This window comes from Onychostoma macrolepis, chromosome 18 (genome assembly GCF_012432095.1).
Source record: "Onychostoma macrolepis isolate SWU-2019 chromosome 18, ASM1243209v1, whole genome shotgun sequence".
In the NCBI taxonomy this organism is placed as follows: Eukaryota; Metazoa; Chordata; class Actinopteri; order Cypriniformes; family Cyprinidae; genus Onychostoma; species Onychostoma macrolepis.
Genome location: NC_081172.1, coordinates 836,262 through 850,178, shown reverse-complemented (window position 1 = coordinate 850,178; position 13,917 = coordinate 836,262). Strand labels below are relative to the sequence as shown.

General features: G+C 38.0%; 1 protein-coding gene across 2 annotated transcripts in view; it reads left to right on the top strand.

Moving 5' to 3' along the window:
* Nucleotides 1-8,250: 8,250 nt before the first annotated feature.
* Nucleotides 8,251-13,917, top strand: part of fbn1 (fibrillin 1) — a 90,683-nt gene continuing 85,016 nt past the window's right edge. The window contains exons 1-5 of one of the 2 annotated variants that reach the window (XM_058751342.1): nt 8,251-8,444; nt 9,158-9,231; nt 9,428-9,631; nt 11,246-11,328; nt 11,977-12,075. In XM_058751342.1, the coding sequence (XP_058607325.1) occupies nt 9,444-9,631; nt 11,246-11,328; nt 11,977-12,075 (370 nt within the window). In that variant the 5' untranslated portion in view covers nt 8,251-8,444; nt 9,158-9,231; nt 9,428-9,443. Of the gene's footprint in view, nt 8,445-9,047; nt 9,232-9,427; nt 9,632-11,245; nt 11,329-11,976; nt 12,076-13,917 lie in introns of those variants that run through there. The other variant, XM_058751341.1, reaches the window with a different exon arrangement.

The window sequence follows — 13,917 nt, the reverse complement described above, 5'->3', positions numbered from 1 at the left end:
TAAAATGTCATTATGCAATAAAAACATCCTGTAAGTTTCAGAACTCAAAACTTTCTCGTTTGTCTAAAAACAGCTTTTATTGAAGGCAGTCTGCCAAAACGACAACTTGCGGAATGTTCTACTCTATGATGTAGTAGAGTAGATAAACCCCGCCTCCACAGAAGATCAACGCCTGCTCCTACATCACTGCCTGTTTAGCCCCACCCACCGATCCTACCTCGCTGCCTGTTTAGCCCCGCCCACTGATCCTACAGCGCTGCCTGTTTAGCCCCGCTCACCGATTCTACATCACTGCTTGTTTAGCCCCGCCCACCGATCTTACACCGATAACTGTTTAGCCCTGCCTACCGATCCTACACTGATGCCTGTTTAGCCCGCCCACTGATCCTACAGCGCTGCCTGTTTAGCCCGCTCACCGATTCTACATCACTGCTTGTTTAGCCCCGCCCACCGATCTTACACCGATAACTGTTTAGCCCTGCCTACCGATCCTACACTGATGCCTGTTTAGCCCCGCCCACCGATCCTACAGCACTGCCAGTTTAGCCCCGCCCACTGATTGTACCTTGCTGTCTGTTTAGCCCCGCCCATTTAGCCCCGTTAAAACAGGACAGTAAATAGCTTATAACTTCTAAATTATGTTTTTTTTTGTAAAAATCTTGATAACATTATAAGTGGAGCTCAGATTACAGTACAAAATAAAAAACAGAGGTAGTTCATGACCCCTTTAAGACATTTGAGTTTTGATTGGTTTGACAGCATGTCCTTGTCTCTTCTTCAGGTCAGTTGTGAGCTCCACCTGAGCACCAGCCATCTTGTATGATTTCATGTTTGTTTGGGAAACTCACTCATCGGCGTGTGTAGACGCACATGTGAATGCATGTATGCATGTTTACATGTGCATGAGTGTGTGTGGGTGCTGGTTTGGCCGAAAGACCCGGTCGACCCAAAACACAAGAGTTTTCCAAACCGTAGATGGTCAAAAATGTGAAGGGAGGTCGTCAGTGTTTTCCTGCGAGCTGTGTCTCTGTGTCAAAGGAGAGAAATGAACCTCAGGGGCTGAAACATCCAAACAACAGCAGCGCCGAAGGATCATGGACGACCGGCGATTCGATCAAAGACATTCTCATCTCTGTCTGCAGATATTCCCCTGATTATCTACAGTGATGAGCAGCGTCGGGGGTAATGCATTACAAGCAGAGCTGGGTAGATTACTTACAAATTGAAATCCGTCACTGATTCCAAATTACATGACAAAAATTGTAGTCCATTACATTACACACTTTAGGTAATATAATCAGATTACTTTTGACCTAACTCGTTTATCACATTGATTTAAACAGGATAATCTTGTACCATAATGATGTAAAAATACAAATAGTGAGAAAATATATTCCTTTCGTTGTAATTAACAACATTAAGTGCGTTAAACATTGTATTACATCAAGGTTTACCAAACTGGGGTTTGTAAAGGAAGTTTAATAACATGTAATTAATCATAAAAACGTAAAATTAAAATAAATCATTTTAAAATAACAATCAAAATAATTCTCTAAAAAAGAATTATTATTTTATGTTTACCTGCGCGCCATATGACCATTAACCAATGTCAGAGAACTGTGAACATGCAAATGTGATGCTTATTAAAATATTTATTTACTTAAACTTTTTTAACTTTAGTTTGTGTGTAATGTTGCTGTTTGAGCATAAACAACATCTGTAAAGTTACGATGCTCAAAGTTCAATGCAAAGGGAGATAATGTCTTTTACAGAATTGCTGATTGACCAGCCCTTTACAGTAAATATATCAGGTGAAAGAGGTTCAGATGACAAAACGTTTGAGAATGTCTGCAAATAAGAAATAATGAGCTGATTTTAATGAGTTTGAAAGACAAAAGCCTTTCAATAATACATGGTTAAATAACCTACTGAGTGATAATTCAAATAAAAATGAATGTGTTCATCAGTAGCTGATGCAATGTTGAAACACTTCTTAAACCTGAAATGATTTTTGTGAATCCAGTGTTCAAATGCTGTGTCGCCGCCTGACTAATGACTAGTCTACGTGTGAATGTCCACAAAACTGGACTTTCTGAGTGTACAGTATATAAGCGGTAGACTATTGTAGAAAGGAAAATTTCAAAAATCAATAAATGATGAATAATTTATTGCTGTTGTGTGAATAATATGTAATCAATAAAAAAGTAACTGTAGTCTGATTACGAGTATTTTAAAATGTAACATACTCTAATTACAAGTACTTCATTTTTGGGATCTGATTACGTAATCTAGATTACATGTAATCAGTTACTACCCAGAGTACTTTTCCAAAGTGACTAGTAAAGTAACGCATTACTTTTTAATTTACAAGAAAACATCGTAGCTGCTTTTTAAATAAGTAACACCAGTTACTTTGTTTTACCATGTATTGAGTGACAGCTCTTGTGTTGCCAAGTTGAGAGAAATCAGGAGTAAGTGCAGAGCGTTGTGTGTGAACATCATCTTACTGTAGTTCTAGACTAAATATGAACGTATTTACTCATCTCACCTGCACAAAACAGGTTCCTCAAATGAATTGAAACTGTGAAATGCAAATGAAAATCTTTATTTGTTTGTGTTGTGAGCATTTGCAGCACCTGCTGTCAAACTGATGGAGATGTTTTCTTGATTTGCTGGTGCTTTTTTTTATTTGCATGTGTTTTCTGAAGTTGCGGCGCCCAGATGAGAAAAGGTTACGCTAAAGTAACATAATTACTTTCCATTAAAAGTAACATAACATAAGTAATGCAATATTATAATGCATTACTTTTAAAAGTAATTTTCCTCAACACTGATGACGAGGGCCAGAGAATTAATGAGGTCACAACACTTGACCTTATGATGCATTCAAGAGTGTGTTTACATGAAGTGCATTCAAATCTTCCTGGGAAGTTCATTTTTACAAACGGAGAAATCCCAGTTATGGCATTTGATGCATTTAAATCACTTTTGTTTGTGTAAGATGGCAGTGTCCTTTTTGTTTAATAATTGCAAATAAATTTATGTAGCTATTGTAATGTGAGTCGTTATATTGTTCTGTTTTGTACATGCAACTTATCTAGTTTCATTGTAAATAAGAAAAATCATACACCATCAACTAGATGCACCATGCACTGCATCAGCCATGTTTTCTCAGTGACCCGCCAACAACAACTTGGAAAATCAAGGCTCAAAGAAAATCCCCATTTGTTTCCCAATTCATGAATACAATCTTTCCAACATGACTTGAAAGCACCCAACAGTATTCATGTGAACGCCTCAAACCGTGTTGTTTTTATATAAACACACTCACTGTCAGTGATTCTGAACTGACCTTTATTTTATTTCTGTCTTTCACAAGGATGATGCAGAACACGGCTACATCACGAGTCAAGCAGCAGATGCTCTACATACAGGCTTCAGCGAATAGCTCATTTGAATCCAGCAGCTGGTTAATGAGAATTTAAGGAATATGAATTTGATTGATTAAAGTCGGTCGTGTGCGACTGTGCCATTGACCCTCGCAAAGATTTAACAAGCACAAATCACCCGATCAAAGGAGAGTTTTTATGAGAGAATAAAAATGACATGCTCATATTGAGTCTATCAGTCAGGAAAAGGTTACGCAGACATTTCCAAAACCCTGGATCTGAACAGACCAACAGCGAGAGCCATAATGTCGAAACGAAGAACTCTTGGAACGCTGGTGAAACTCCCCAGGAGCGACTGGCCTGCCAAGGTTTCTCCAGAGGCGCAGCCTAAAATCATCCAGACCGTCACAGAAGATCCTGAAGCTGTGTCCAGAGAACCGTAGGCTCCTCTTAGATCAGCGTTTGTGATGCCACAATCAGAAAGAACACAAACGTTTGTCTATCATTGGCCAAGAAGCACCTAGATGATTCCAAGTGTTTTGGGAAGGTGTTCTGTGGGGAGCCGAGCATGAATCCGTCTTTAACGCTGCTTTATATCAGAAGAACATCCATCCGTGATCCAGCTGGAGATGAAGCAAAGCTGGATGATGTGAAACACAACTGCATATTCACATGAGACCGGCAGAAGAGAAGCACGAAGCCCAGTGTTTACAAATGTACGCTGTGAAATCCTGAAACTTGACGACTCAAGATTAATGACTCGCTGAAGTCTTAAAATAAAGGGTCCAAAGACGGTTTCACAGCAATGCCACAGAAGAACCATTTTTGGTTCCTCAAAGAACCGCTTTTTCTTAGTTTGAAGAGCATTTCGCTAATCTAAAGAACCTTTTTGCACTTCTTGTGCAATGGAAACATTCTCCACTTTTAAAAATAAAGGTTCCAAAAGCTGATGCTTTAGAAGAACCATTTTTGGTTCCCTAAAGAACCTTTCAGCGAACAGTCATTCAAAGAACCATTTTTATTGGTGAGAACAACATTTTAATAATGTTTTGTGCAATGAAAATGTTTTAAAACTTTTAAAAATAAAAGTTCTAAAAGCTGGTTTTCGCAGTGACGCCTTAGAAGAACCATTTTTGGTTCCCTAAAGAACCTTTAAGTGAACAGTCCCTAAAAGAACCATTTTTATTGGTGAGAACAACATTTTAATAATGTTTTGTGCAATGGAAACGTTCCACACTGTAAAAAATAAAGGTTCCAAAAGCGGCCTTTTGCAGCGATGCCATAGAAGAACCATTTTTGGTTCCTCAAAGAACCTTTCGGTGCTCAGTTCTTGAAATAACCACTTTTTCTTAGTTTGAAGAATATTTCAATAATCTACAAAACCTTTTTGCACCTTTTGTGCAATGGAAACATTCTCCACTTTTAAAAATAAAGGTTCCAAAATCTGGTTTTCGCAGTGACACCTTAGAAGAACCATTTTTGGTTCCCCAAAGAACCTTTAAGTGAACAGTCCCTAAAAGAACCATTTTTATTTGGTGAGAACAACATCTTCATAATGTTTTGTGCAATGGAAACATTAAAAAACAAAGGTTCCAAAAGTGGCTTTTTGCAGCGATGCCATAGAACCACTATTTTCGGTTCTCCAAAGAACCTTTCAGTGAACAGTTCTTAAAAGAACTACTTTTTCTTAGTGTAACAAACTCTTAATATTCTGAAGAACAATGCGATGGAAAGGTCCCATGAATGTTAAAGGTTCCTCACAGAACCTTAAATGCCTCGACACCTGACATCACAAGAGCGACTTCTGCAGTTTCAGAGGCAAAAACCCAGCCGACGCACAGGCGGCTTTACATGAACCTGAACGCTCTGAGATATCAAAGCAATCTAGAAGTGATTAATAATGATTGATTCTGTGAGATTTCAGATACTCCTCCCATATCGCTGATCGTCTGGGAGTCGGAGCGCTCGATTCCTGGAGTCCAAAACCACGGGAAATGAAAGGAGACACAGTCGCTCCTGAGCCAAAGCAAATAAACAGTGTGAGAAAGTTTGAGTAAGACGCTTTCGCACAGGCACACGCTCCCCCGCCCGTCCCTCCATCCGTCTGCGATCCGCACGAGGCCGGGAACAGGAACAGGAATGGGATGCTGTTATTGGGTCACGTGCAGTGAGAGAGAGGACTGAATTCCTCAAAAGTAGGTCAGTATATTGGAGCATCTGTTTAAGCCATAGCGCCGAGCCTTAGAGAAAGTAAACACAGAAGAATGAGCAGAACTTTGTCAGTCGATGGGACCCAGAGACACACGGCCGCCTTCTGAAAAATGACGTTACGACATAAATTAAACACAACGTGCTCACAAGCCATTTAAACCCTGTTTATATTTACAAGTGATACACAAGATTCGGTGTGAAAAATGAATAGGGCGAGACTTTATTTTCACCATAATGAACTGAGGCTCTGTATGAAGGTGGTTGATAAGTAAAGCAGTGGCATTATTTTTATGATTATAGTTTTTATTAATAATTTCAACCTTTTACTTAGACATTTTCAATTTTTATTTAATATAAGTTACATTTTTAGTTATTTTTTGTGCTTGTCATTTTTATTTTACTTATTAGGTTGATTTTTTGTATTTTATTTTAGTTTTAGTTTATTTCCAGTTAGTAATTTTAGTGTTTCGACTTTTCAGTTATCTGCCAGCTGCAGCAACATTTCTTATTTTTATTTACTGAAGTTTTTTTAATTTTATCTAATAGTTATATTTTATTGTAATTTCAGCTTCATTTCAATTGACAAAAAAGTTTTAATAGTATTATTTTTAGTTTCAGTTAACAATAATAACCATCCTTTAAGCATGCAGAATTTATTCAGAGATGGCAATGGTTTTGATATGCGATGACACTGCCAACATACAAAATTTCAACATACTGTATAGGTACTAATAAATACAAAATACACATTTCTGTAGCTCAAACAGTAAAGCACAGCGCTAGCAATGTCATTGATTCAATTCTAAAGGAATGCATGAAAAAAAAAAAAAGAGTATAGGTTTAATGCAATGTAAGTCTCTCTGAATAAAAGTGTTTGCCAAATGCATAAATGTAAATGTAAAAATATACAATCAACTCCACTTTGCATTTCTGTAATGCCACAAACCTGCAGCTGTAAAGTTTTATTCTTTTATATTTTTTAAATTCAGCTAAGAGGTTGTCATGTACTTTTCTTCTATTAGTCACACAAGAATATTCACATGATACTACATCGCGGGTCAGAGTTCACCAAACTTGAACTTTTGAGTGCATGAAATGTATTAAATTTGCAATGCGTATGAATGGAGGTCAGTGGGATGAAAAATGTAGTGTGACCAAGCGTCAGCTGGAATGGATGAACGAATGATTGCATTTAGATGAAGGATTGTGAAGAAAAAGATTTGTTCAGAACACACTGATGAAATCAAGAGCATGTCTTAAGAAAGTAAATGGTCTTAGTTTCATGTTGACTTCAGTCTGCATTCCTTACGGATGATTACACTTCTGATGCACAGAGCGCACCAGAGCTTCGGTCCGGTCCAGAGAGAGGAGGGTGCGGCTCGGGTTTCTCCACCCACCGTGTGCCATTGTTCCTGCATCAGTCTCAGGCTGGACGCTGTTGGGTTGAGATGCAGACGGGACGCTCCCCTCCTCTGACCGCAGACGCAAACACCCAAGTCAGGATGCAACAGCTCATTTTATGTTCAGTAAGGGGAAACCAACTTCTTTCCCTTACTCTGAAGCATTGGTGCATCAATGCAGTAATGTAGCGTGGTATTATTTGATACCATGTATCCAGTGTTGCGGAGTAACTAGTTACATGTAACGGAATTACATAATTTAATTACAAAATAAATGTAACTGCATTCTGTTAGTTACTGAGAAAAAAATGTGTCATTAAATTAGTTACTTATGAAAATGTTACAAAGGGGGTTACATCTGAATATTTTCACACACACATATAGATATGATTGATTTATTTTCCAAATTGCATTGACTGCTGTAAAATATGACACACCAATGTTTCAGGAGTTTAGGACACAGAATAGGACACATGCTTATTTTACAACAGTTTTATTTCCAATTTGGGTTTATGTATGTGCTTTATTTTATTTTTTTGAGATTAACTGTTTTTTTTATCATAGCTATTAAACTATATCTGGTTATTATTTTAAATACAGATTTAAAATAATAACCAGATATAGATATAAATACAGACTGTATTTAACCTCAGAATGATCTCAAAGTAAGATAAGGTGTTAAAGTCCGATTTTGTGGTGGCTGTGCTTTAAAATTAAATTATTGTGATCTTAATTAAAGTGATGAAGGATTTTGAAAGTCTGACAGTAATCAGTGTCGAGCTCTTCTGTAAGATTCACCCTGCCTGCGTTTCAATGATTAACAGTTAAAAACACTCATTAGAAATTTAGAAATGTAATCAGTTACATTACTTTAATAATATTACATTACATTTAATAGGGTAACTTGTAATCTGTAAACTATTACATTTCTAAAGTAACCTTCCCAACACATGGTACTGCCATGGCATTAGCTCCAAAAGTCTGTGTTTTGTAAAAACGAGACCACATGCTTCTCTAACGCGTTGACAAGGTTTGAGTTGTGTATTGTGCAGAACGTCTGGAGGGTAAAAGTCATAAATTGTTTCCCATGAGCCTCCTCTCTCATTGTGCATTGTTCGTGTTCTCATTACAAGAGTCAAGGTGCTGCCAGCGTGCGCGCCCCCGCGCCAAACGTGACTGGGAACGCGGACAAGAGATGATGCGGCGCGCTCCCGAGCAAGAGTCTGTCAGCGAGCGAAAGTTAGAAAAACTAAATAAAGACGCCTCCTGACGGAATTAATTGACCACAAACCCTCTTTTTAAGGTTTTTGTGAAAGCACCATGGTATTAGATCAGCGCTAGAATGATTACCATGGTATTTATACGGTATTTCATCTACATTTACATTTAGCTGATGCTTTTATCCAAAGCGACTTGAAGCAAACCAACAAGAGAGCAATAATATGTAAGTGCTATAACAAGTCTCAGTTAGCATAACCCTTACGAAAATTAATCATGTTTTTTTTGTAGCAAAAGCGTAGTAACCATGTTTTTTTGTTTTTTTTTCGGCGTATTGATTATCTTTTGTATAACCACAGTTTTACAACAAATACCATGTTTAACTATGGTTAGTGTAGCGAAACCATGATGGTTAATTTGCATAATTGCAGTCACCATGATTTTTTCTTTTGGTTTAATTTGTATTGTAAATCCATGGTTAATTTTCGTAAGGGAAGGAAGTACACGTAGCAAGTTTTTATTTACATTGTTTTAATGTAAATTAAATAATAAATAATAAATAAAAATAAAACAGACAGAATAGAGAGTGCTAGAGGGTCAAATAAAAATGGAAGAGATGTGAACATCTGAGTTATAATATGATGAAGTCCATGTTCTATTAAGCACCTTGAATATGGTGATTATCTCCTCATACTGATTGATTTTATTCATATTCCCTGCGGATAAAATCGTTAATCTCGCAGTGATTTGAGTGTAATAATAACCGCCGCAGCGCTGAGTTCGCGCAGGTTCTCGCGAGATCCGAGGGGAGCGAGTGTTTGGATGAGATTTGAGTGGCGCAGCGGAATGAGCGCTGATGCAGTAACGCAGCCGCTGCGCTTTGTGTTGCACCTCTGAACCGCTTTACGCTCTTTTTCTCACCCTGACAACTTTCACCAGGCACTTTACAGACTTTACTAGTGCAGACTTACTGGAGGAGACTTCTTCTTCATCTTCTTCATCATCTGCTGGAGGTACAGAAACTTTCTTTCCCTCAGTTTTATTTTACCTCAGTTTTATTTCATCCTCTGCTCACAAAGTTTCTCTGCTGTCGTATTCTCGTTTACTTTCCATAAACGCGTCTGACTGACGCACACTAAGCTAGTTTCTTCTTCACTAGGTTTGTGTTTTTGTCAGTTTTGTTATTAATGTGAGCTGTTGGTCTTGCAGCGGGAGCGCGCGCAGAATGAGGCGGCTGCTCGTGCTCGCGGCGGGAATCTCAGCGCTCGCGTCGCTGTGTGTATCAGCGCAGACGCTCGACGCAGGCGCAGACAGAGCTGCGCAGACGCTCAACGCAGGCGCAGACAGAGCCGCGGAGCAAACGAGAGCGAACCGATCGAAGCGACGCGGCGGCGGGCAGGACGTGCTGAAGGGGTAACGACTCTCTCCATCACTGAAGAACCGCAACATTTACTCTAAACACTGTGGTAAAACTGTCATTAACAGCCGTTGGGGAGGCTGTGTGGGAACCCGGTTTCCCGCGCTCCAGAATCCGTTAACTAGCGTTAGCGTCATAACATTAATGACAGTTTAGGTTTCATGGAAGTGCTGTTTTCTTTGGTCTGTTGAGTGTTTGTTTTGCAACATCTCCAAGTCTTTGTGTTCATTTAGATGATCCTAATAAAACACAATAATCAAACATTAAATTATAGGAAAAAACCTAAGCTGTGCACAAAAGTCACTGTGATTTTTTTTTAAATCTCACAACTATGAGAAAAAGTCAGAACTGTGAGATATAAACTCAGAATTCTGGTGTTTTTAACACAATTTTAAGTTTATATTTCTCAGTTCTGACTTTTTTCCCCTTTGAATTCTTTTTTTTTCTTCTTTTTTTGTTTCTGCCACAGAATTAAAAAATGAAAGCGGTAATTTGACTTTTTACCTCACAATTCAGACTTTTTTTTAATATGTCGCAATTTGGACTTCTTGCGATTCTGAGTTTATATCGCACAATTCAGAATTGTGAGACAAAAAGTCGCAATTTCCTTTTTCATTTTTTTGTTACGTGGCAGAAACAGGCTTCTGTACAAACCAAACCAACATAAAAAATATAGAAAAGAGCATAAACATTAAAAATAAACAGGAAAAATTTAAATAAAAAGAAAATGGGAATTACATTTCCTATTCCTATGGTCTCTTTATTCATTTTTTTGTTTGTGCACTTTTCTTATGAAAAATTTTACCTGTAGAAAGACTGATATAGTATTTTCTTGTACAACATATTCTAGTAATGTTTTATTTACAACTTCAAAAAATCATTTGTTACACATGTTCCTTTCTATTCCGATGTTCTTAACATGTTAATTTTATTCTACATTGGTGACCAAAATAATTAGAACACTAGTATTTTCACCAACTAAAAAATGGTTTGAAGTCATCTTTTGCTGTAGTGTGTCAGAAGGAAATATCAGTTTACATTTCCAAACATTCATTTTCACATCATCATCAGTCTGTCTGGAACGACATGAAGAACCAGAGACAGACTAAATCCAGAAGAACTGTGTCTCTGCTTCAAGAAACCTTCCTGCGAAGCTACAGCGCTGTTAACAGTTTTAGGTACATGTGTAAAAATGCTGTCAAAAATAATGTCATAAATAGATTTTCTTTATCAGTTAACTTCTATTGACTAAATGAAATCAACATGTGTTGTGAGCATCCTTTGTGTTTAAAGCAGGTTTTGTCCTCTTGAGCAGAGTTTCTCAGGAGCTTCGCAGGAGGTTTCTTGAAGCAGAGACACAGTTCTTCTGGATTTAGTCTCAGTCTGTTTCTTCATGTCGTTCCAGACAGACTGATGATGATCAGATCACATCTCAAATTATTTCATTAATTATTACAATTAATGGCTAAATGAATGCTTGGAAATGTAAACTGATATTTCCTGCTGACACACTACAGCAAAAGATAGAAATAACTGACTTGAAACCATTTTTAGCTGCTGAAAATTCACACATAAAGTTTAAATTAAGTTCTGCTGAACTCTTCCCGCAGGCCGAATGTGTGTGGATCCCGTCATCATGCGTACTGCTGTCCCGGATGGAAGACCTTGACCGGAGGCAACCAGTGCATCGTCCGTAAGTCCTCATCAGCTTCCTGTTTGCTGTGTTCTGCTCCAGCTATCAGTAGTGGTTCACAGAGGAGGGCGGGGTTCTGCGAGCTCGGCGCTGGATGATTGTTTTTCGCTCTCGTCCTGTAAATGAATAGATTGGCAGCGCTCAGGAAGGCTGTGCTGGTGTTGTGTGACTCTGGCCGTCTCTCAGGCGCGGTGGGTGGGGTGATGTTGTTTACATGTGAAGGTCAGGCACGCTAATGGATCTCGGTCACAATGGCCCAGAGTCTCTCTGACCTCCCGACCTCTCGCTGACCGCACTTAACAAGAACATTCCGGTAATAATCAGAGTTTGGACGCATTCCAGTTATATGTGCATCGTGTAATGGCATTAATCCGATTAAGCCGATATTTCCTGAATAAGACAGCTGGCATATGCCTCGATGAACTGCAAGTCTGTCTCATGGAAAGACCTGGAGCAGGACCAGACCTGTATCTGCAGACTTTGGTTTTCTGGGATGGATTTAAACATGTTAGTGTGCATGTAAGAAACAACAAGACACAAGAGATGTGTAGAACGGTCAGAATATCACCTGTACCTGCATGTTTATTGATGTCTGTGAAGGTCAAGCAATCAATAGATGTTGTCAATCATTGTTTTTGCTGTTCTCAGCGATTTGTCGCAGCTCCTGCGGAGATGGCTTCTGCTCCAGACCCAACATGTGCACCTGTCCGAGTGGCCAGATCGCTCCCACCTGTGGATCCAAATCAGGTAATTCAGTCCGTCAGAGAGGAGATGAAAGTCACATGACCGTCTTGTTCTATTTCCTGTTTGCTTAGTGTTTTAATCATTCCAAGCAAGCTTTAATTCCTGACATGTTTGATGGTTGTGTGTTAGATGGTAACCTTGATTCTGTGAGGTATCCACTATAAGCAGCAGTCCACTGATGCAGAGTTTAATGGCCGATGAATGGCAGATGTTATATATACATGTCATAATTTAATTTATTAATTCAATTCATTTTAATTAATTGATCAATTTCTTCCGTTTTTATTTGTTTGGTTTTTATTGTTTTTTATGTCTTATGTAATTAACCATATTTTGCATTTAATACATGCGTTAAAAGGCTTGAACGTTATTATACTTTATTATAGTTATCATGCATGCATTTTTAAAATGTTTTCGTTTTTATGACGATTATTATACTTAAAATGCATGCATTTTAAAAATGTTTTATTTTTTTATGACCATTTTTATACTTACGATGCATGCATTTTTTTAATGTTTTCTTTTTAGAACTATTTTTAATCTTACAATGCATTTGCAATTTATTAAAATATTTTTTTTTCTTTGATTGATTTTATGCTTGTTTATGGCTATTTATAGCACTTTAAATTACCATTGTATATTAAATGTGATATGTAAATAAACTTGCCTTAATGACAGCAAATAAGATAAGCTGAATTACATTTTTTTAAAAATTAATTTCATAAACATTTTCATAAGAATATTTGAAATCAATCATTTTGCATGACTGTTTTTTCGAGCAGAATGATGCACTGATGTCAGTCAGTAGGATGCGCCTATCACCAAATGATCTCAAAATGGACAAATAATGACCCGGCCGATTGCAGCAAACATAAATCTTGCAAGATTTTTCCCAAATATGGTTTGGCATCTTAACACGAAAGACGATGAAAGATGGTCATCTGTTTAGGATGTTGAAAATAATGGTTTAGTGTCTCGATCGTCTCAGATTCTTGTGGTTGTTTTACTGCCGTGATTGTGAATAACAAATATTGTGAATATTAGCTGTGTCTGGATGGGTGTGTGTGATTTGGAGTCCGTCCACAGTCAACAGGCCTCACCCCGCAGCTCCAGCTCCTCTCTGGATCACTGCTGCAGCTCCACGGGGAGGAGACGCTCGTGTGTGTGTGTGTGTGTGTGTGTGTGGTGTAGTTTGGGGACACATTCGTCCCCAGATGTGAGCTCAAGTCTCCTCAAGCCTCCCTTTGTGGGCGTCCACAACAGGAACAATGATTCATGCACACAATAGGGTTTGTGTTGGTCTGTAATTGCCTTGATATTAAAGGGGTCATGAAATGCAGTGAAATGTTTCTCTAGGTTTTTTGCACCAAAAAAGGTACAATATTTGAAAAACTTTTCACTCTCTGTAAAACACTGCTGTCAATGTTGGGGGTAACGCATTACAAGTAACACAAGCTATGTAATCAGATTACTAGTAAAGTAATGCATTACTTTTGAAATTTATAAGAACATACCAGAGTTACTATTTAAAATAAGCTATGCAGGTTACTCTATTTTTCCATTTATTGACTGTCAGCTCTTGTCCCTGTGTTGAGAGAAACCGGGAGTAAGTGCAGAGGAGGAAACGCCTCAAGTTAAGGCTTATTAATTTCTCTTTTGGTGTGAAAAAGCCTTTTCAGTTGCCAAAAATGTAACTTTGGGGTTTTTTGTTATTAAAAACTAATAAGCAAGCCCAGCCCAGGTGACAAAAAGTAACGCAAAAGTAACATAATCTATAAAAAGTAACAAAGTAACGCAATATTGTAATGCATTACTTTTAAAAGTAACTTCCCCCAACACGGACTG